Source organism: Siphateles boraxobius, unplaced genomic scaffold (assembly GCF_051911475.1).
Source record: "Siphateles boraxobius isolate OS27281-9 unplaced genomic scaffold, OSU_SipBor_1 48, whole genome shotgun sequence".
Taxonomy (NCBI): domain Eukaryota; kingdom Metazoa; phylum Chordata; class Actinopteri; order Cypriniformes; family Leuciscidae; genus Siphateles; species Siphateles boraxobius.
The window spans coordinates 10203723-10226495 of NW_027509119.1; the positions used below are offsets into that span (position 1 = coordinate 10203723).

At 38.9% G+C, this 22773-nt stretch overlaps 1 protein-coding gene across 2 annotated transcripts; it reads right to left on the reverse strand.

Moving 5' to 3' along the window:
• Positions 1 to 10953: 10953 nt before the first annotated feature.
• lgi2a (leucine-rich repeat LGI family, member 2a) lies at positions 10954 to 22732 on the reverse strand. Of its 2 annotated transcripts, none has more exons than XM_077201886.1 (8): positions 22676 to 22732; positions 20143 to 20214; positions 19176 to 19247; positions 18700 to 18771; positions 18536 to 18607; positions 17972 to 18141; positions 15507 to 15671; positions 10954 to 15425 (listed from the first exon to the last, which is right to left on the reverse strand). In XM_077201886.1, exons 2-8 carry the CDS (start codon positions 20172 to 20174, stop codon positions 14608 to 14610), a joined length of 1401 nt encoding a protein of 466 aa, XP_077058001.1. In that variant the 5' UTR covers positions 20175 to 20214; positions 22676 to 22732; the 3' UTR covers positions 10954 to 14607. The 2 variants fall into 2 exon arrangements, with proteins under 2 accessions (XP_077058001.1, XP_077057999.1); XM_077201884.1 differs by lacking the exon at positions 22676 to 22732 and adding an exon at positions 20401 to 20804.
• Positions 22733 to 22773: the final 41 nt, after the last annotated feature.

The following is a 22773-nucleotide window of genomic DNA, read 5'->3' on the forward strand; positions in this document are numbered from 1 at the left end:
AATGACGACCAATAAACCTACTCTCAGTTTTAGTCATATTTACCTTGATTTTTCTTCTTTTCATTACCACCTAAAGAGGTCCCCCTTTCACCCAGCCATGTGTTATTTACATTTTTACATTTTACATTTATTCATTTAGCTGACGCTTTTATCCAAAGCGACTTACAATTGCTATATATGTCAGAGGTCGCACGCCTCTGAAGCAACTAGGGGTTAAGTGTCTTGCTCAGGGACACATTGGTGTCTCACAGTGGATTCGAACCCGGGTCTCTCACACCAAAGGCATGTGTCTTATCCACTGTGCAGTGTGGTGGAAATGACAGTAAACCCAAGGGACAAGGGTTCTTCTTATGAAAAATATAGCAAAATGTGAATAAATATTGCAATACATAATATTTATAATTGAAATAGATATTATTTTATAATTTGTACTTAAAATCTACATTATTTAAATATTTAATTTAGAATTAAGCAAGGTTGAAGGTACAAAGTCTGGCTTAGGGACAGAGGGAAAACAGTAAAAATCATGCATAAAAGGCCTCATATTATATAATAAAAAGAATGATTGAGCCATGATACATTTTTTATAAGTTCCCCTTACGGTGAAGTAAGTGTGACAAAAACAAAAAAGAAGAAATGTTTTTTAGATTTTATTATTTCATCCAGGGACAAGAAAAGTACCATAGTTAAAGAATCACCCTAACACACAAACTACTGTTATAACATAAAATCAAGCGGGCTACTGCGTGCATGGTTTGGCATGACTGAATGCGCGCAAAGTGCGCTCCCTTAAAAATTCCTAAAGCTGACATCATCGCGATCTCACACATCTCTGTTATTATCAATGAAGCTGACTGCACAATGAATCTTTCATAATATATACACGTTTGTTTGTTATAATTAGAGGATTTGCCAGCATACCGAATTCAGCACTTAAAGGGATACTCCACTTTTTTTGGAAATAGGCTCATTTTACAACTCCCCCAGAGTTAAAGTGTTGAGTTTTACCGTTTTTGAATCCATTCAGCCGATCTCCGGTTCTGGCGGTACCACTTTTAGCATAGCTTAGCATACATCATTGAAGTGGACAAGACCATTAGCATTTCTCAAAAAAAAATGACCAAAGAGTTTCGATATTTTTCCTATTTAAAACTTGACTCTTCTGTAGTTACATCGTGCACTAAGACTTACGGAAAATGTAAAGTTGCGATGGATTCAAAGTTGCGATGGATGTAAAGTTGCGATGGATTCGTTTTTGAATGGATTCAAAAACGGTAAAACTCAACACTTTAACAAAAAGTCCGTTTTGAGCAGTGAGGGGAGTCTATCTTAAATGCTTCTGATTGGCCATTGCGTTCAAGAAATCAACAGATATGTCTGTGATTGGCTACATCGCTCAACGCTGCTAACATGTTATAAAACAAAACTCTGGCCTGTAAATCAGTTGTATTTTGTTTTAGTTGTTCTTGTTGCTTTTCTGCAACAGATGAATAAGATGTATTCGTTTTTATGTTTTATTCATAGATATTTCTAGTTTGCAAAAAATCCCACGAATCGTTTTATTCTCCCGGAACCCATACACACAGAGTGAGTGCATTACAGCCCGCGCTCGCACTCGGCCATCAAATCTAGTCCTGCGCCGCACTCTTTTGCGTTGGGACTAGGAATGCACGTCTCTAGATCAAAGGCCCGGCCCAGCTCGGGCTCGGGCAGATAATCTAAGCTCTAAGGCAGAGGAGGCATCTATCTAGGTGAACCGAACGCGAACAATGGTGTAATGATTCAGTTCGACTCCCAAGACAAGACGATGCTGCTCACCCGACTGGCCAATAGAGACATTCCACTAGGAAAAAAGAACGTGGCCCCGCCCATGACACAATTTTCACAGCTAAAGCAAAATCCTGACATGAGAGGGAGCAAAGAAAAGCGTTTTGAGAGAAACACTTTTTTTTTTTTTTTGAGAAAATTTTTTCACACTGATAGCAAACAATATATATTTGAGATTTTCTTCAAAGTATTTTGAGAGAGATTTTTTTTTCTTAGAAATAATTGTAAAAATGTCAAATTTATATTTTTTTATGTTCTATGAGAATACTTTCTCTCAAAACTTTTTTTAGCCTCAAATATTATTTTTTGCTATTGGTATGAAAACTTTTTCTCTCAAATATTATTTTTTCTCTCATGAATTTCTTATTTGCTATCAGTGTGATAACTTTTTCTCTCAAACCTTTTTTTTCTCTCTCAGATCATTTATTTTCTCGCATGTAATAAAGACACATTTCTAGCTCCATACCCCCTGTAGGCCTACATCTATGGGCCTACATCACCTGTTCGTCCATGTTGGCTGAGCTTTCACTGGTTATTGTCACATGATCTATTGTGGAATTCTGAAAAGTTTACTAGCAATACATACGGTAGGCCTATAACTTACTAGCTCAAAATCAGTGCTTTACTGTCAAGTGCATTTCTATGTGATAAAAAATATATTAATTAACTGTTTTTGCAATAAAATCAATAATATAAGTCATTATTTGTTTCTGTCCTGTTTCATTTCATTTACTAAAATGTAAGGCACTAATCCCAGCAAAACATAAACTGGTGAAATCGTGGGCCGGATGAGCTGGATTTGTTCAAGACCAAATATTATCCCCAGTCCAGCCCTGCATCCATGTCCCAATTGTGTAAGGAGGAACCACTGAATTGTGTTTTGCAACTTGCTGTAGGCCTATCCACCTTATTTTTTACGCAAGAACATTTTGGTGTGACATTTGTAATTCTATCAAATATTATGTAAATCCTAACTTTGAATTTCCATATAATTTTTGGTTTTCATGAATGTGAAAAAAAGTGTGAATGTGATATTTATTTTTTTAAAGTTTATTTTTCTGTTAGCTAAATTTCACATTCACAAATGTAAATTTTCTAAATGCAATCCTCTTTTTTTAAGATTTAAACTTAAAATGAAAATGTATTTTGAATCTATTGAGTTTTCTAAAAACTTAAAAGCTATTAGAACAGTGGCTGTGTTTAGGACATGGTGCTTGGCTGGATTGAATTATACTGAAGGAATTTAGTCTGGATTGAAGGACTCTGGAGTATTGTTGTATTATGTTATGACAATGACAATAATTTTATTTTTATTTTATTTTTTTAATTCACGCAAGAGCAGGCGCCACCATTTTTATAATAGAATGTGTTCGATTTTCGGTAAGCCACTTCCGCTAATTGTAGTTGTATTGTGAACTCATAGTTTTGCGTCGACTTTGTTATAGTTTTGACAGGCTAGCTAACTTTTAAAGCAACACCAAGGAACTGTTCCTCTGCGGTCGCCCTACAGGTTGGAAGCGGAATTGTCCATTACCGCTGTCGTAAATAATTTAGCCTACTGCAGCGCATGCTCGCAGTTTATCCAGCACCGGCTTTGGAATCAACAATGGCCACAGACAAGGTAGAGTATGATGCATGATGTTATGAAAGACATCACAAACGAAGAAAAACTATGTATGCCATAAAGCAGTCGAATTTTGTAGTTCTTTTTGTGCTCAGGTTACTACCCGAAACCCGAAGTTACATAGTGCCAGTAAAAGCGATACAGACCACGTCAGGCTATGGCAGACGTGTCATTTAATCTATTGTTAGTCGATGTACCATCACAAGGGTCTTGGAAATATATTATGAAGGTTGAAAAACTACATAGTGTTACTTTAATATGGACTACAGACAGACTAGTGTCCTTTGGGCAGTTAGGGTGTGCCATAAAAGCTGGTTCAAGCGTAAAAAATACCTGCAAGATATTTGTTTTGACCATAATCCACGCACAAGAACTGAATGTGGAGCAGCTTGTTGGCTTTGGTTAAAAGCATTATTGTAATGTGTGAACACGCTGGCGATGCAAGTTGCTTGTTATTTTTATGTTTTAGTCAAATAGTTAACAGTCTATCTGTTGCAACCGTTCAATCACCATTTTGAGTTCTTTGCACGCACATACTTAAAGGGACTATGTGTAGTATTTTAGGTATTTTATTATCTAAAATCAATATTTTTATTCAAAAATATGTCCTCAATGGTGTACAAATACCTCTGCCAATTATCTGACTTATCTTCGTAAACGAAAAATGTATTATCTTTATATACATATGACGGGTAGGTCCACAGAGGCTTCCATGTCGTTCCGCCATCTTGAAAAACTATAATAGCAGAGAGGGTCAAAAAGTACTAGGCCAACGCGTTTCCACAACGCGTTTTCATTCAGAGCCAGCGTCACGTAACTGAAAGCAGCAGAAACGGAGGAGCAGAGCAGTGAGAGGCGCTTGTCACTGCCCCTGCAAGTTTAAAAGGCTGCATTGCACTGTTATTATTCATACTGTAACATTCGTGTGTTCGTTGTGTCAAGTTGCAGTTTGTTTGAAATAACAAACCTGTTCACCCGAAGGAAAACTCGACGAAGTGCTATTAGAAGACATCCTGTCATAACTTTTTGGTACATAACAGCTACTGTAGATGCAACACGCATTGGAAAAATAGAAATGTTACAGCCACTGTAATTTCTTGAACAATAACATGTGGACATCAAAACACGCAAACTCCTAAGGGTTTAAAACCTTTATTTTTAAGTCACGATGAATGAACAGTTTGCATATTTAGAAACATATTGATGTATTCTCCTGTGTTGACGTAGGTTTATAGATGATTTACGTTAGAAATCTGGTGAAATGGCGCACATTGCGTTCCCATATGAACGTCATAAGCAACACAAACTCACAGCATATGCAGAGATGGCATTTGTTAAACGAGCTGCAGAATCTCGCATCGAAGACCCGTCTACTCCAAGTCACAACACAAAATAATTGAAAATGTTCTCATAAGATGCTGCGGCCGGACCGCCCCCTAAAGAAATCTCGCTTGCTTCTTCCAGCCCCCTTTTCAGTTCAGGCGGTTGGAGATGTGTTATCTGCAGACAACGGGCCCGTACTGATCCACGAACCCCTGCAAACAAACGTTGTTTTAACAGCGACCCACATAAAGCACAAAATGAGCAAATTTCCCCCTCCAAACATGAGGGTGGCCGGGTCGTCGTGTAACGGGCACCCGCCCCCAGATTTCATTCAACCCCTAGTCTATCAGCCCAAGGCCTGGGAAGCTATCCCCGATATGTCAAAATGGGTATTGAACACAATTACTAGGTTACTCACTTCAGTTTGCTCGCAGACCCCCGCGTTATCACGACGTGGTCAAGATATCGGTAAGGAGCAACGTGGCTCACGTCCTCCGCACCGAAGTGTCAAAACTACTAGCGAAAGGAGCTTTCGAGATTGTTCCCCGAGTACTGAGCGAGTCAGGCTTTTACAGCCGTTACTTCCTCGTTCCGAAAAAGGACAGTGGCCTCAGGGCTATTTTAGATCTCAGACATCTGAACAAAGCCCTCATTAAACGGCCGTTCAGAATGCTGACTACCAAACAAATCCTTGAGCGAATTCGCCCGAGGGATTGGTTTTTCTCAGTTGATATGAAAGATGCTTAGTTTCACATCCAAATAGCCCCCATCACAGGCCATTCTTGAGATTCGCCTTCGAAGGGCAGGCACATCAACACATACCTGCTGTCGGACTGTCTCTAGCACCCCGTACGTTTACGAAATGCATGGATGTGGCTCTCTTCCCCCTGAGACAGCGGGGAATGCACATTCTGAATTACCTCGACGACTGGCTCATTCTGGCTCAGTCAGAAGCAGAGTTACGGACTCACAAGACCTGGCTCCTCGGCCATCTAGAACACCTTGGGCTCAGGATAAACTTTTCCAAGAGTGTGCTGACTCCCAGCCAGCGTATAACGTACCATTGGGCCTTATGGCCTCTGCATCATCAGTACTCCATCAAGGCCTACTGCGTATGCGCCCCCTTCAGCGCTGGCTAAAACATCATGTTCCGACTCATGCGTGGCGGCACGGCCGTCTACGTATTAGGGTAAACCACGACTGTGTCAAAGCCCTGGCCCCTTGGAAGGACACCAGCTGGTACCAGTCTGGTGTGAGCATGGGTCTGGTGTCAAGGAGGAAGGTAATTTCAACAGACGACTCTAACTTAGGTTGGGGGGCTCTGTACCAGGGCAAGCCTGTCTCCGGCCTCTGGTCAAGGTCGGATATATCAACTGCACCTACATATCAACTGTCTTGAAATGAGAGCAGTTTTTCTAGCCCTAAAAACCTTCCTCTCACATCTGGCAGGTCACCATGTTTTAGCCCGGACGGACAACATGGCGGTGGTGTCATATATAAATCTCCAGGGTGGTCTCAGGTCACACAACCTGTACACCATGGTGAAACAGCTCCTCACATGGGCTCAGGCAAACCTGCGCTCGCTCAGAGCAGTGCATGTACCGTGCATTCTGAACCAGGGTATGATGCAGATACCAGGTGCAGACATGCTCTCTCGAGACAACATTCCCCCAGGCGAATGGTCTCTCCACCCTCAGACGGTTCTTTTGATCTGGAGTGTCCTCGGGAGGGCAGAGGTCTACCTCTTCACCTCAGAAGACAACTCTCATTGCTCAATATTCTTTTGAAAGGAAAGGGATGCGCTGGCCCACGATTGGCCCAGCCGCCCTCTTTATGCATTCCCTCTGTTCTCGATGCTCCCTCAGGTCATCCAGCGGATCAGGAAGAGCAAGTGTGCAGGTATACAAGAACATCTCTGAGGAAATCCTAAATACTATTGCTGACGCAAGAGCTCCGTCCACGAGACGTCTCTAGGTGAGACGTGTTCACCAGCTGGTGCTCAGCTCGTAACCTGAAACCATATTCATGTGAAGTACCACTGGTACTTTCTTTTCTACAAGAGCTGCTGGACGCAGGCCGGACCCCCTCCATGCTATTTTCAGGTGCTATCGGTTCAGTCGATTTAACCTGATTCCTAGGGCGAAATGGGCTGCATATATAGTCATCAGCCACGCCCATTTAGGCGAGCTTTGGCACGGGGCGCCCTGATAGGTTTGCGCGTCCTCGCTGCTTCGCCATAGGCTTGTGCAGGGGCGCTAGAGAGCCCGAACAAGATGGCAGCATAGCGTGACGGCTCCCTACAACCTCGCACATGAAATAGCCCCAGACCTTCACAAACCTGGTAAACTACATAATATAAATAATGCCTAAACCCCCAGCAGTAAAGGAGTGTGACATCTTCTCGAACACTCGAAAAACAAGCTCACAAAGCGCGAAGCCATCATCTCCGGTCGAGAGTGTCGAAGCTAGCGTTAATAGCATGGCTAATGTGGCCGATCTGCTAACTGAGCTTAAATTACTCCGCTCCGAGTTCAGCTCGAAGCTGGACGGAATAAACAACCAACTGGGGGAGCTGACGAACTCTATCTCTGTGATGGAGAATCATTTAGGTGAAATTAAACGAGATGTAGAAGCCAATGAACAACGAATCGAAGAGGCTGAAGTCTGCATAGCCGCTACAGAGGACGCGTTGGATAAGACCAAGAGGGCTCTGGTTAGATAATACAAATGATGCGCTAGTGGCTGCGTTTACAGATTTACTAAATTCGTTTAGGGTCAAGCAAAATGTCAATAGACCCACTCATCGTTTTAATCATACTCTAGATTTAATTTTATTGCATGGAACCAATCCTACCGCTATAGATATTCTACCCCAAAGTGATGTCACTGATCACTACCTTGTAATGTGCACACTACATACTAGATAGATTCACAGATGCTTACAAGAGAAATGCTAAGCAGGTGTAGCATTCAGTTTATTATAAAACAGTACATATAACTTCTGACAATATTCACTGATTTTGATGAAACTTCAGCTGTGTGTTCATTGTCGTTGTTCGAGGTGGATCACATGGATGTGACTATTGTGAGTCAAAGTCATAGCGCCACCAACTGACAACAGGAAGTCTGTCACTTTCAAAAGGCTTAGAAATCACCCTTATTTTTAAGGTTCTTAGGGTGGTGGTACATTTGTATGAATGAATGACAAAAAAACATTTAGAACATTAAGTGTTCACACTTAGTTCGGTTCACCTGGTTCATTGGGTCTGGACCTCAAAAAAATAAAACATTTAGTCCTGGTTTGCTTAGCATTCACATTGGCTGCCATCCAAACCCTGGTGCACATCAAACAGGCAGACCGCTGAAAAGATGGGTCTCGGTCCACTCCCAAACGAACCCTAGTGCTGTTCGAATGATATATAAACGCAACACGAACCAAAGAACCAAACCAGCAAGATGAGACCCTAAAAAGGACAGATTGCTCACGTATTCCTGTTTTTTTCTTCTTATCATAGGTACAATGTTGCCCATCACAGGCATCAGAACCAGATTTCATTGCAGCAGGTCTTTGTTTTTGTGTGTGACGGAGGGATTTCTGGCACTGTTTTGACTCCTTTACACATTTTAAAAGCTCTTCAAAGTTCTCAGTTGTTCAAAATACCATTATATGAAGGCTACGCACATACAACGAACGCATTTAGCCCAGCACACAGCATTCTCTTTGGTGTTCAATAAGTTCCTTCTCCAAATATAGGCTACGTCAAAAAAGCTGTATGCTTATCCCTGAACGTATCCCTATGCCTTTAGGTTTGGTATCTTGAGGTTATTCAGTGTTAGAAATGCCAATCAGAATGCTAAGCGGACCAGGACTCAATGTCTTTTTTTGGTCCAGACCAAACGAAACCAAACTACAAGTGTGTCACTTTCAAAAGGCTTTGAAATCACCCTTATTTTTACCCAAAATTCTTCAAACTTAGTCTGAATAATGTCAAGACACCGCAGATGTAGACCTGTGAAAGGATTCTTGTTATCTTGAATACTGTTGTCATGGCAACACATCAAACTTTAATATTCTTTTTGGGGTGTCTTTTAGCCTCTTAGCATGCTTCAAATTGCATGCAACTTGGAACATTATGTGTGAAATACATAAGAGTTATCAGCCAGTAGACATAGACAAACCCTTAGAAATGGGCGTGTTTAAGGGGCTCGGTAAAGTGCCACCTTTTGACTAAAGTTAGGGATTAGTTTCCAAACTCAGGACATATATTGCTCCTATTTAGCCAGACAACTTTCTAATTTACAGTAATTAGCTCTGACCAACTGAAAATCAGCTATTTTTGTATGAATGTGGATTTTTTAAATCAAGCTCTAAATGGCGTCATACGATTCACTTCAGAACTTTCTCAACATAATTCCAATATTTTGAAGATGCTAAATTGCAAACCAATATTGGATATCTTGAATGATGTTACCATGTTGACGGATTAAAGTGCTATTGTGCTTTTGCCTGCATTAAAGAATAAGAAATCTCTTAAGTCTTCTCTTTGTTAATAAGTTTGAATAACAACATAAAGGCATAGAACCAGTTCATTTTTAGGGCACTGACAACATAGTTTATATAATTAGTTTAATAATTAGGTTAATAAAAATATATAAAGACCTTAAGATACATACTGGACTTCTTGATAAAATTTTGAGCTGCAAAAGAAAACTTTGCACTCATTTAAAAGTGACCTATGACATCCAACATGAAATTTATCTAGATTGATCTTATGGATGTGGCTGTTCTGGGTCGTGGTCATAGTGTTACCAGCTGGCTGCTGTAAATGTTAAGTATTCATATGACTTTAACATAGTCCTTTTACATTTATCCACTTAAAGGGATAGTTCACCCAAAAATGAAAATTCTGTCAGTAATAACTCACCCTCATGTTGTTCCAACCCCGTAAGACCTTCGTTCATCTTCGGAACATAAATTAAAATATTTTTGATTAAATCTGAGAGCTGGATCAATCCTCCATACTAGTCCATAGGCTTCTAAGGGATTGAATCTTGCCAGCCCGAAAAGTTATTAAAGATATCGTTAAAATAGTCCAAGTGACTACGGTGGCGCAATCTTAAATTTATCAAGCGACAAGAATATTTTTTGTGTGCAAAAACAATCAAAAATAACGACTTTATTTCAACTATTCATTTCCATCTCTGTGGGCCTCTAGTCAGTTACCGTAGTGTGATTGCGTAGTGCTACGTCACACGTAGGCTCACTATTGGCCGACGCTGGTCATGTGTGTGATGCGTGTGACGTACAACACAGAAGCGCTGCGCTATAACTCTAGTGAACTGACTCGAGGCCCACAGAGAAGGAAATTAATAGTTGAAATAAAGTCGTTATTTTTGGAGGATTTTGCGCACAAAAAGTATTCTCGTCGTTTGATAAACTTAAGATTGAGCCACTGTAGTCACTTGGACTATTTCAACGATGTCTTTAATAACTTTTCGGGGAACAAGTTTAATTCCTTTAGAAGCCTATGGAGGAGTGATCCAGCTCTCAGATTTAATCAAAAATATCTTAATTTGTGTTCCAATAATGAACAAAGGTCTTACGGGGTTGGAACAACATGAGGGTGAGTAATAACTGACAGAATTTTCATTTTTGGGTGAACTATCCCTTTAAAAAGCACATTGCCCACCATGCACAGTTGTCCTGGAGTCACCGGGATGGGATTGGCTGCGGGACTTGGGGCCATCACCGCTGTTTGCAGCTATATTTTAATATGAATTTGCCTAAATAAAATCCTAACAATTAAATTATATAAGATTTCTCAGTATTGCAATTGTAGGCTACCTAAAATGTACTATATCTGTGCTTTGTAATTCTGTAGACTAGATATGTACCAAATGAAGCTGATGGCTAAAAAAAGCTTTTGAACATAGCATGAAATCAAAATGAATGCATACGGCCAATTTAATCCATTTGTCTTGATCCAGTAATGTTTATAATAAATGTTTATTATAGTCACTTTAATAATATTATCTTCATCAGTTCCCTTTCTGAAAGCTAATCATCTTTATTGATTCAAAACACCAACTATACGTTCTGTTAGCAACCAAGAGTAATGTAGTTTTATAAACAGCATTCATTTAAAAAACATTTTTATGAATTAATAATCAAATGATAATCAGTTTTCATAAGCATTTATTTACATTAGTATTCAAAACATATGCCTAACATTCATCAAATAAGAATAAAAACAAGTCATGATTTACAAAAATTAAAGTTCTATTTTTGCATATCAGATTAAGCTAAAACTGATATGAATAAGGACATTATGTGATCAAGTAAGAATTATTCTTTATTGAGTTTTTATAAGACTGAAATGTATTGAATATTAATAGCTGAAAATCATGCTTTTGCAGGCTGCAATATTTATTTGGGGTTGTGTTCTTCTTTCTGTATCCCAGCTAGCAAATTAGTAAGGAAAAAAGGTTCTTAGGGTGTGTTCACATTTGTATGAATGAATGACAAAAAAAAAAAAACATTTAGGGTGGGTTCACACTTGTAGTGCGGTTTGCCTGGTTGGGTCTCGGTCCACTCCCAAACGAACCCTAGTGCTGTTCGAATGATATATGAATGCATGCAACACAAACCAAAGACATGTAAATGAACCAAAACTGCAAGATGAGACCCTAAAAAAGGACAGAATGCTCATGCATTCCTGTTTTTTTTTTCTCGTCATAGGTACGATGAGGTTGTTTTTGTGTGTGACGGAGGGATTCCTGACACTGTTTTGACTCCTTTACACATTTTAAAAGCTCTTCAAAGTTCTCAGCTGGTCAAAATACCATTATATGAAGGCTACGCACATATAACGGGCACATTTAGCCCAGCACACAGCATAGTTTTGGTTGTTCAATAAGTTCCTTCTCCAAATATAGGCTATATCCCTACACCTTTAGGTTTGGTATCTTGAGGTTATTCAGTGTTAGAAATGCCAATCAGAATGCTAAGCGGACCAGGACTAAATGTCCTTTTTTTTGGTCCAGACCAAACAAACCAAACTACAACTATCAACACAACCCTTATTCAAATGAACCACACAAACAGAGCAATCACACAAGGGTTCGTTTTAATTGAACCAAACATGCCAAGTGTGAACACACCCTTATTTTAACACACTTGTTATCAAAATAAGTTTTACATTCAACATTTATGTCACTAGTACTTAAAGGTGCAGTAAGCAATTTCTGAGAATCACAGTTTATAATTGAAATCAACCCAAACAAGCACACACACAAATACCCCTTCATTGCTCCGTCCCCAAAATGGACAAACACGCAGTACAAGGGGATGTCTCTTTATCATAGCTGAAGCTGAAGAACGAACGACAAGAACAAAAAATTAACATACAGTGCTCGAGTATATATATAAGCAAGTGTTTGTTGTTAGTCGCCAGCAGCACACCAGCTCCAGACGAACAATGACACTCAAAATTAGAGGTCGACCGATATGGGTTTTTCTCTGACCGATGCCGATATTTAGAAATCAGGGCAGCCGATGGCCCATATATGATGCCGATTGTTTTTGGCTAATATGTTTGCCCGATTTTCTTTATTTTATTTTTCATCTCATAAAATCTAACAGTTAAGTAATAAAAAGTTATACAAAATCCTGCTTAAATTAAACATTAAACAACACAAGCCTCTGCAATCAGTGCACTTGTATAATTTAAATAAAAAAAATCTGTATACATTAAATATTAAATACAAAAAACAGGTAATCAAAAATCAAGACTTAATAAATAAACTTTTGGATGAAAAAAAATAAAGTTTTAGTGCACAAAATTGGCCGTCGGTCCTCTTATCAGCTTGTAAAACTATAGTTTTATTCAATGGATTAAATGGTGGCGCCTCGAGAGCGAGCCAAGACCACTCACTTTACAATCACTAAAAAGCTGTCCCTTTGTCAGTTCATCACGATCTCACAAAGTTCGGTAATGATCAGTGAAGCTGCCAACAATGCACAATAAAACTCTTATTTACATCATGTCTACGCTTTGTTTGTTAATGAGAGGTCTCGGAAGCCTGCATAACTCAGCAGCACTGAATAAAAACTACGGCGTTTTGAGCAGTGAGACTGACTAACTTAAACACCTCTGATTGGCCATTGTCTGTGATTGGCCACATTGCTCACCGCTGCAAAAACACGTTGAAAATAGATTCATTTGATGTTTTTCAGAGCGTAAACACAAATGCGCATGAGCGTTTGCCAAATCTGTTTTGCCAATATATTATTACATTATCAGCTGAGGGTTCTCTTGCTTGTGTTTGAGGCTTGCCTGGCTGAAGCTGTGTGTGAACAAGGCACGGCTGCAGAGTGTGAGTTGCTCCGTCTCACACGCAGCCTCAGAGGGAGAGAAATTCTCCGTTACAGTAACAGAATTGATAACGTCGGAGCTTATCTATACAACGCAGGCTACTATAATAATATAGCCGCTGGGCTTGGTACCAGGTTTTCGTACCCGCGGCAGTGTCATGTGTTCCACAACAACACAAGCAGAAACAACACAACCACTATATTAATGTTTTTTTAGGCTTTCTGTCTCTCCAGCGCTGGAAAGCATTTCTAATATTAACGCTGATCTTAAAGCTCTTGCCTGATCATAACCCTTCTTTTCCCAGTGATATTCCTCTGACCTTTTCTCTTTTGTAATGTCTCTCAGCCATCTCTCTTTCTACAGTCCTTCTTCAAATCTCCTTTTTGCTCACTCTCTCTCCTCCCCCATCATGAGTGGACACGCCCCCTACTGCTGATTGGTTACCAGTGTGTTTTGGTGCTCGCCCGATCCACTTTCAACAGTGTTTCTCAGAAATCATTTCTGCACCTTTAAAATAAAACACTGAATTACATTCATTGTACAGCGCAAAAAAATATACTTTGACAGTCAGATGGATGTTTAAGTTAATGAGTAAGATTAAGTTACTCTCTGTATTAGAAAATGGCTTTAAAGGTTTATGCTTTTGACAATTTCCCTGTATTTAAGCATACAGTAGATTCTCTTTTTCATTCATGAAAGGGTTCATCCTAGAATTCAATATACCCAACCACAAAAACCCACATTTCTATCTAATGACCACACAGCTGAAATTTAAGTTTTGATTTGCTTCACTCTGAACAGACCGTAATAAATATGATAGAGGCAAATCTTTTAACTGACTAATTACTTGACATTACAACTTAGACCATTGACCAAAACAGAGATATTTCAATAAATGGTTAGCAATGAGGTAAAATATTACTTAATATTTCTAAAGATAATATGACTGCATTTGTCACCTGTATCACTTGTCGATCTGCATGCCAGCTCTGAAGATTGTATTTTTTAATGTTGTTGCAGCCACATCATGCATGTTATCAGCTGTTGCATACAGATATTTGAAAGGTTCTCAAAGGTACAGTATATATCGTTATGTAGAGTGATTTAGGTTGTTACAGGTGGCAAGAGCAACTCTTTTACGCAGTCCTTGCACCATACTTTCGGCAGAAATGTTCTCTGATTCAGCAGGGCTGAGGAATTGTTATATATAATATATAACAATTTTAATATAGTACAACAGAAAAATGTCAGGGCCTTCCCAGAATCTATGTAAAACAACACAGATGAATGATGTAATACTTATTTTACTATGAACCTGATAATTCCATATTACGTTTGCTTCCCAGACCTCTCTCGTTACAAAACCCACTAATTATATTGCCCAGACAAATGTCCAAATGCCAAAGGAGGGCTTGCTGCTGAGCAGACATGCCTCAATAACGGTGTCCACATTAGCACTCAAAGGCTCAGATCAATGATGATATGCTCATAGATTTGTGTGTTGCCCTTAAAACTGGAGGCAAATACGAAGTCCCTCCGATCAGTGGAGACCACGGTGAAGGAACGTGGAGCCTGGATGTAGACTTCCTTGAAACGCTCAAAAACCTTCTTCTCAGCATCCCACAGATAGATCTGCGAGAAGGTGTAGTCGCTTCCCAGAGCCAGGTAGTTCCTCTCTTTGAAGGAAAAAGGCTGCAGGATCATGGAGCCTCTTGAAGGAAGGGCCTGGACCTCAGAAAACTCCTTCGCAGTCCAACGCAATACTTTGGAGTCACCGATGTACCGGGTCATGGCCAGATAAAGCTCCTCCTTGATCCAAAAGGCCTTGACAGCAACTACATCTTCCATGTTAGGGATCTCACCCTGCAAAGCAAATTTCTGAGTGCTCCTGCTCCACTGATAGATGACCGGAACTTGGGAACGACTTGCAAGGATAAGATGGGCCTTACCATCTAAATTGACAAATTCTGCATCTGTATCACGGAACCATTCATGAAGGGACTGGTAGGAGTAGAAGCCCTTGTCGTTCCATTTGTAGAGAGTGGATAGACCAGCCTTAGAGCTGTCAGCGATGATGAAGAACCAGTCGTTACCAATCTGAAAGGCCTCGATGTCATTCGGTTTGGAAATCTTAGATACCTCAATGTCCTGAAACTTTGTGAACTTGCTTTGGTCTTCATCAAACTTATAGATGTGGGAACCACCAAAGAGTTGAGCAACAATGACAAAGACCTGGTTCTGGATAATCACAGACTTGCAGCCAACAATGGACTGACCTGAGATGAAAGAAAGCACACTGCATGAGATTTGTTGCATCATACACAATCCTTAATATCATGACTTCAACATGAATGCACCTGTGATGTTGTCATAACTCCTGAAGTTCATCTCGATGTGGTCCCATTGGAGGACCATGCAGCTCTCTGCGTTAGGAGCAGCGATGGCCACGTACACGTCGTTCTTGTGGGAGAAGGTGTCCACAGACAAAGACTCCGTAGGCACCGAGTGGAGAGGAATGAAATCTGGCCAACATGTGGTAAAATGACATCTCAGGCTATGTCCACATTAATCCGGATATATTTGAAAATGCCATTTTCATTTCAAAACACTCTTCGTCCACACTAGCGTTTTTAAGTGTTTTCCAAAAGTGGCTTAAATCACCATGCCTGTGGATGTGTTAAATATCATTAAAGCTCCCTGAGGTGAGACCAAAAGACCAGACATAATACAGTTATCAAGCTATTCTTCTAAAATATCCAACTACTTACTACTACTTCCAGGTCCCACTGGATCGCCATTTTATGTATGGTTTAAAAGGGCAATTGCTCTCGTGTTTTGCATCAGGACAGCAATTGTGAGTGCATTTTATGTTATCTTTGTAGGAATGTAATATGAGGTAACATTTATCTTTAGCAACACTATGAAAGTGAATAGCAGGCAGAACAATGCAGTTACAACCATAGATATATATACAGTATATGGTGCAATATGCGTCACATGACTAAACATGCATCATCATTTTCAGTCCACACTACAATGCAAAAATGGCATTTTCAAATGTATCCACTTGGGAGAGCATCTTCAAAAAGCTCAGTTTTCATTGAAAAAAAAACATCATCTCAGTGCGGATGAAAGGCCAAAACATGGAGGAAAAATATTTTCAAAAATGATTTTATCCGGATTAATGTGGACGTAGCCTAAGTAACTTTATTAATTAATAGTATTTTTGTATCTCATGATTAGCTGCACGAAACCCCTGAAGACATACCCAAGGAAAGTATTCTTTGTAAGACATGAAACGTGTCAATGAAATACGACCCCGTTTCCTGAAATGTTGGGACATTTTGTAAAATGCAAAAAAATCAAGAATCTGTCATTTTTTTTAATTCTCTTAAACCTTCATTTAACTGACAAAAGTATAAAGATAAGATTTCCAATGTTTTCACAGACCAACTTAATTACATTTTGTAAATGTAAACAAATTTTGGCTCAAAAAAATTTGGGACAGAGGCTGAAAAAAAGTGAAAAAATGAAAGAATATCCAAGTTAAAGTGCTTTGAAACAGTCCACAATTAGCAGGTGAATTGGTGAGGGTATCATTATTGGGTATAAAGCAAAGATGGGTCATGGCTCAACAATTTGTGCCAAATTTCATGAGAGAATAGTCAAACAATTAAAAAATAATTTTTCTCAATGCAAGATGGCAAAGAATTTAGGTCTTTCACTATCTACCATATATAATATTGTGAAAACATTCAGGGAATCTAGAGAAATCTGTCTGTGTAAGGCTAGGTAGGAGACCTCCGTTGTATGTGCGTGACCATTGAGCACTCAGATGTCACTGCATGAGAAACCATCATGCTACTCTGTTAAATACAGCCACATGTGCTTAGGAGTACTTTAGAAAACCATTGTCACTAAACAGTATGTCACTGCATCAAGAAAAAAAATCTACTTGAAACTGTTATACATCGAAAAGCTATACATCGATTCTATGCAGAGATGCTGCAGAGTTCTCTGTGCCCTAGCTCATCTCAGATGCTCCAAAAGACAGTGGAAATATGTGCTGTGGTCAAATGAGTTCATGTTTCGGTTTGTTTTTGGAAAAAATGGACATTGAGTTCTCAACCCGAAACCCGTTCTCAAAGACGAAAGGGACTATCCAGACTTTCATCAGCAACAGGTTGACATACTGCCATCAATATGACATCTTTCCTGGGACACAAGACAATGCCAGTTCTCTTTGTGCATGTGCTAAAACAGAGTGGTTTCTTAGAAACTCTACACCATAGAATGCATGTGCTTGACTGCCTGTCTGCAGAAGAAAATGAACAAATCACAGAATCTTGATTTTATTACATTTTACAAAATGTCAAAACATTTCTGGAAATAGGGTTGTATTTCCATGCTGTAAATGCTTGTGAGGTTCGGATAAAAGTAACATCTTATTGAATAAATGTAAATGTTTTCCAATCCATTGGCTTTTAAAGTCAATGAAATGGAAGTAGCAACAGATCTTTTCTTCTGTATTGTGATGTGTAATAGATTATCAAAAAAGCAAAAATGTGTTGCAGAAGTCCTGTATACTTTACTTAAACTGAGAGAAGTCTGTCGTTTCACCAGAAAGTCCAGTCATGACATTTTGCCTAAACAATACCAGGTCATAAATCCATATATCTATAACAAGCATTTAGAAATGTTACCGAATTGTTTCTACTGGTGAACAGCTATAAACAACAAACAAAAGGCACTGGATTGGATTTAAAGTCGGAAAAGGCTTACACACAATACCAAGTATCCACACACACGCTCATTCACATACCTGTAGAGATACACTCGTTATGTAAGCTCGCCATGTCATTGAGCCGTTTGCCCTTCATCTCCTCAGGACCGGCGCAGAGGACGTCTGATACAGTGGCATTCGTGCTCTTTAGCCACATCATCAACCATTTTGCTCGGCAGTCACACTCAAAAACATTGCCCCTCAGGTCTCTGCAAGGAAATACATGGGAACAAAATCAATAAACAAGCATGAATAGATTAATATATTGTGCCCCTTTCCGTGGGTTTAAATATAGAGACTTTCCCCCAGTTTCACAGACAAGGCTTAATTTAGTCCCAGACTAAAATGCATGTCTGAGCTTTTTTAACTGAAAGCAACTTGCACTGACAGATCTTAAAATATGTCAGTGCCATTGTTTTGGCTAAAGATGCACACCTGTAATGTTTTTTCTAAGACACGGTAATAAAAGCTACTTAAATGTCCTAATTGTACTAAAGCCTAATCCTGGCTTAATCAAAGCCCTGTCTGTGAAACAAGGAACATATCATATTCAGTAAAGTCTACTGCAATGCTAAGTAAGCATTTGCAGAAGTTCAGACTCACAACTCTATCAATGATTCCAGATCAATGAATAGCTCTCTGGGCAAAGCTTTAATGTTGTTGTTTGCCAAAGACCTGTGAGGGAGACAGCAACACTTTAGAGTAAAGTACAATACAAATAATTGGCAGCGGTACATTATTAATTAATTGATTGTAATAAAACATACAGATGAGTCAAATCCCTAAGTCCCCTGAAAGAGTATTTTGATGTTGTCTCAATCTTGTTGTTTTCTATAAACCTAAAGAATGGAGAGAGAAATTAGAGTAAAAGATAATGATCAGTTTACATGAAATGGAACCAGGATGATCAACTGAACCATTAATAAAGTAAACTCTGTGAGAAACAGGCTACACAATTAAGTAAAATAAAATAAATGCATTTTATATATATAATAAATGCATTAAATATATATAAAAAACATTTAGGATTATTATACATTCAGATGTTCAAAGAATGTGTGCATATCTTCAATATGTAGCCTAAAAACAAACACACATATTCAGAACTTCAGAAATCACTTGCAGCTTCCCAACATATCTTACTCTCACATAAATGGTTTACTTAAAATACTTTAGACCGTCCATTACTATAGCAACAGTATTGCAATAGACATCTATAAATAATCCTTAAAAGAAAACTTACAGGTACTCAAGGTGCGGAAGGCCAGAAAATGCATCATCCCTTACTGTAGTGAGGGCATTGGAGTTCAGCAACCTGTCAGAGTTTACAGTCACAAACATTACCAATGATCATCATCAGGCTGAGGGTTTACATTGCAGTGCTATTTAAATGGAGTGTTGCTACAGAGTGTTTTGATACACAAATAAAACGTGCCCTCTCACTCAATGAGTGCCAGGGCAGAAACATATCTCTCTATATCCCTAAGTAAGTGCATCAAATCGCTGACATCCTACATTACGCCAATGACAGAATGGAAAAGACACTATGTTCTTAGTGTCAAAAAGGGAACGGGAGGAAAACTGCCACTTTCTGAGAGCAAATGTCCCCTGACTTTTTAAATAGCTATAGAGGGGAAAGAGACCTTTCAAATGTCACCTTCATGTGTTTAGTTGAGGACCATTGGATTCCAGTGATAAATAGCTGAAGGCAAAATGTGTTTAACAAATAGTTCAATATGCATCTAAGCAACTAGATACTTACTCAAAGGGCTGAATGCTTTTTTACAGGTCAAAATATTCGCCATCGTTAAATTTAGACAGCTATTTTTAATTCAGAAAGCAGACCATTTCCAGTTTATCCAACCCGAGCAGGGTCAACTGAATATTTTTGGTTTTGCATAATTTGGTAGGTGAATCACTGGCTAAAACTTTAACTTTTCTTTTTGCGATACTACAACAATGTAAATATCAAAACAATATTTAATAAAAATTAAACTGTATTTCAGCTAAAGTAAAAAACATAATCAGTAAAAGGAGACAGTGGATTTTAAGTTTATAGCAATACGTCTTTACAAAAAACGGGGCAATTTTGTAGCCTACTATAAAAAAATCTAGAAATTATTCTACAAATGTAAGTTAATGAGAGGCACAGTTTCGATACTTAATATCATGCTATAGATAGACTAGATAGTCAGATGGGCTTCACTTACAGTAACTGTAAGGACGGCACGTGTGAGAACATCGCCTCCTTGACCTCAGAGAAGGTCCCATTCACAATACTCCTGTAAAACACCGGCCATGAGACATTTAGTGCAATTCTGACTCAAAACAATGTTACATAGCCTATACATTATAAAGGCAATATGACTGAAGCGAATGCTATTTTCCAACTAAGCTCTGAATTCAAGCACAAGAATAGCCTACATGAACCCACCAAATGATCTAATACATAAAAATGATGGACTTACAGTGAACTGACATCGTTGGGAATGAATCGCGGCACATACGAGGACCCGACGCAAATGATAGATTCCTTGGAGCAGCTACATGCGGACGGACATTTAAAAACCCTTTTCCCCGTGTTCCCTAACGGGGCCAGGTATAATACTAGCGCCCATATAATCACGACAGTCCGCATGTTGTTCGTCAGGCTTGCATGTGTGAATCCGGAGAAGATCGCGGTCGTCATCCACCCTGCAGTATGAAATGCAGCACTGAAGCTCCTGACATCAGCAGTTCGGCTGCAGAGCTCCTCTCCAGACTTATTTATTTATTAGGGCGCCCAATAACGGTGGATGATGGTTAAACAGCCTCGATGATGATTACTTTTATAGCTGCTTATCGTTTCTCGGACAATATTCATTCAGGAATTCTGAAATGCAATTCAATGCAAAAAAGATTTTGCAATTTCAGAAAGACATTTTCTCTTCCATTTTAGAGAACCGAAAGACATTTTCTCTTGTAATTTAAAAAACTCATCAAAGCCCCCATTAAATCAGTCACAGTTCAGTTTTCTTTTTCTGTGGTGATGTATTTCCTAATAAACAGGATGTTTGGGGCAATAGGCCTACAATAGGCTATCCGTAATGAAACATGATTTGCTACTTGCAGGCCAGTCATTTTCAGAAATATTGGAAGTAGGCCTACAAATACATAATAGCTGTGTAACTATAAGCACATATTAGTAATTACATGTTTGCAACACAACAATGGGCAAAGTTGTTCTTGCATAACTAGAACTGGCCAAGCTGCATTCGCGTACAATTCTAAAAATAAAGGTTCCAAAATTACACAAAGCCAAAAAATGATACTCTAATGGACAGTTTGGCAGTCTCGCTGTTATAAAATCGTCAGCATTCTAACATCTATTTAACTGTCAAAACAATGCATTACCTAGGCTAAATGTAAAAAAACACATGTTTTGTCAGCAGCCTGTTCTATTAGCCTACTGCTTTTAAAGCACTTGAAGTTAAAGTTGGCTAGGTGATAAGTCAATGAGACACGTCCCTCAGATATTGATGACTGAGAGTAAACAATAAGAGTAAAACTTGTCTGGAGTTTTAAAAAATCTGGAGTGTCTTCTTTTAAAATTATCTGTAATTTTGGAGATAAACAATATATATTTAGAGTTCTACAGTGACTGCACACCATAGGTGCCTATATTTTTCATTAATTTACTCAAAAAAAGCTGGAAACTATGGAAGCAGCGGAATAAAAAAATAAATAAAAGGTAATTTGCACTTTTTAATCCTACAATTCAGACTTTTTCCCACACATTCTAAAGTTTTTGACTTAAAATTCTGACTTTTTTTCTCAGAATTGTGGGATGTAATCTTCATAGGAACCAAACCAACTATGATGAACACGATATGTTAATTTAGTCTCAGTGAATCAAAGAAAAAATCTGAAAAAAGAAATTTGTCTCTTAAATATGACAAAAATGGCAACAATGTATAAAATACCATTATTTAAAATTTTATTCAAAATAATATTTGTATGTTTTATATGTAAATCAGGGAGGCCTATTTGGCTAATGCTTTAAAGGTAGGGTAGGCAATTTTAGAGAGGCTAGCATTAGCAAGCTAGCTTTTAAAGCATGAGATCCCACCCTCCATTCAAAGCGTCTCCAAAGCCTCGCCTCCTTCAAAACACATGCACAAACACACACAGCCTGAGCAGATTCTGCAAAGCGTCACGAGAGATGGCATTATATTACCTCATGTCTCAAAGCACATAACATTACAATAATAACGAATGTAAACAACTTACAGGGCTCTTACTTGTACCACCTGACTGCTGCAGATTCATTTCGGCATTGATTGTGCAGCCAGAGAAACGCATAAATCTGATTCTGAGGACCTGAACAACTCGTCACAGGTTGCCATCTCGTAATTACGGTTACGACATGACGTGAACGCAGCATAAGCTTGTGAAAAGGAGACTGCTGTTTGTTTGTGGTGCTTGGTGACCGCCTGTCTGCAACTCTGCATAGCCTTTCGGAACGCCCTGATGACGTTTGATGTCTGCGCGAGCAGGTGCGCGGAAGTATGGAAATACATATGTTGACAGGCAGGTAAAACATCCTATCATTGCCAAATGCAATGATTGGATGAACAATTTTTTGGTCCAGAGACTTCTACACAAGAGATATGCACATTTTAAAATATTTAGACCACTTCTATTAAACAATTGCCATTAGGATTTTCAAACAGTATAACAAAAAGTGAAAAAAGCCTGCCATACCTTTAAGAGCAGTCATAAACACAGAGTGATTGATGATGGGAGGAAAAAGGATAAGTGTAGCCTAAGTGGAAGGAAAAATCTGTGTCAGCAAAACAGTA

Bases quoted from the DNA above. Each gene is read 5' to 3' on its own strand.
- lgi2a (XM_077201884.1), bottom strand. From the start codon at position 20,621: ATGACGACCGCGATCTTCTCCGGATTCACACATGCAAGCCTGACGAAC. The intron at 19,248-20,142 runs GTAAGTGAAGCC...AAACTCTGACAG, and splicing joins GTGCCGTCCTTACAGTTACT to GTTGCTGAACTCCAATGCCC. The intron at 15,672-17,971 runs GTATGTGAATGA...CATGTTGGCCAG, and splicing joins TAACGAGTGTATCTCTACAG to ATTTCATTCCTCTCCACTCG.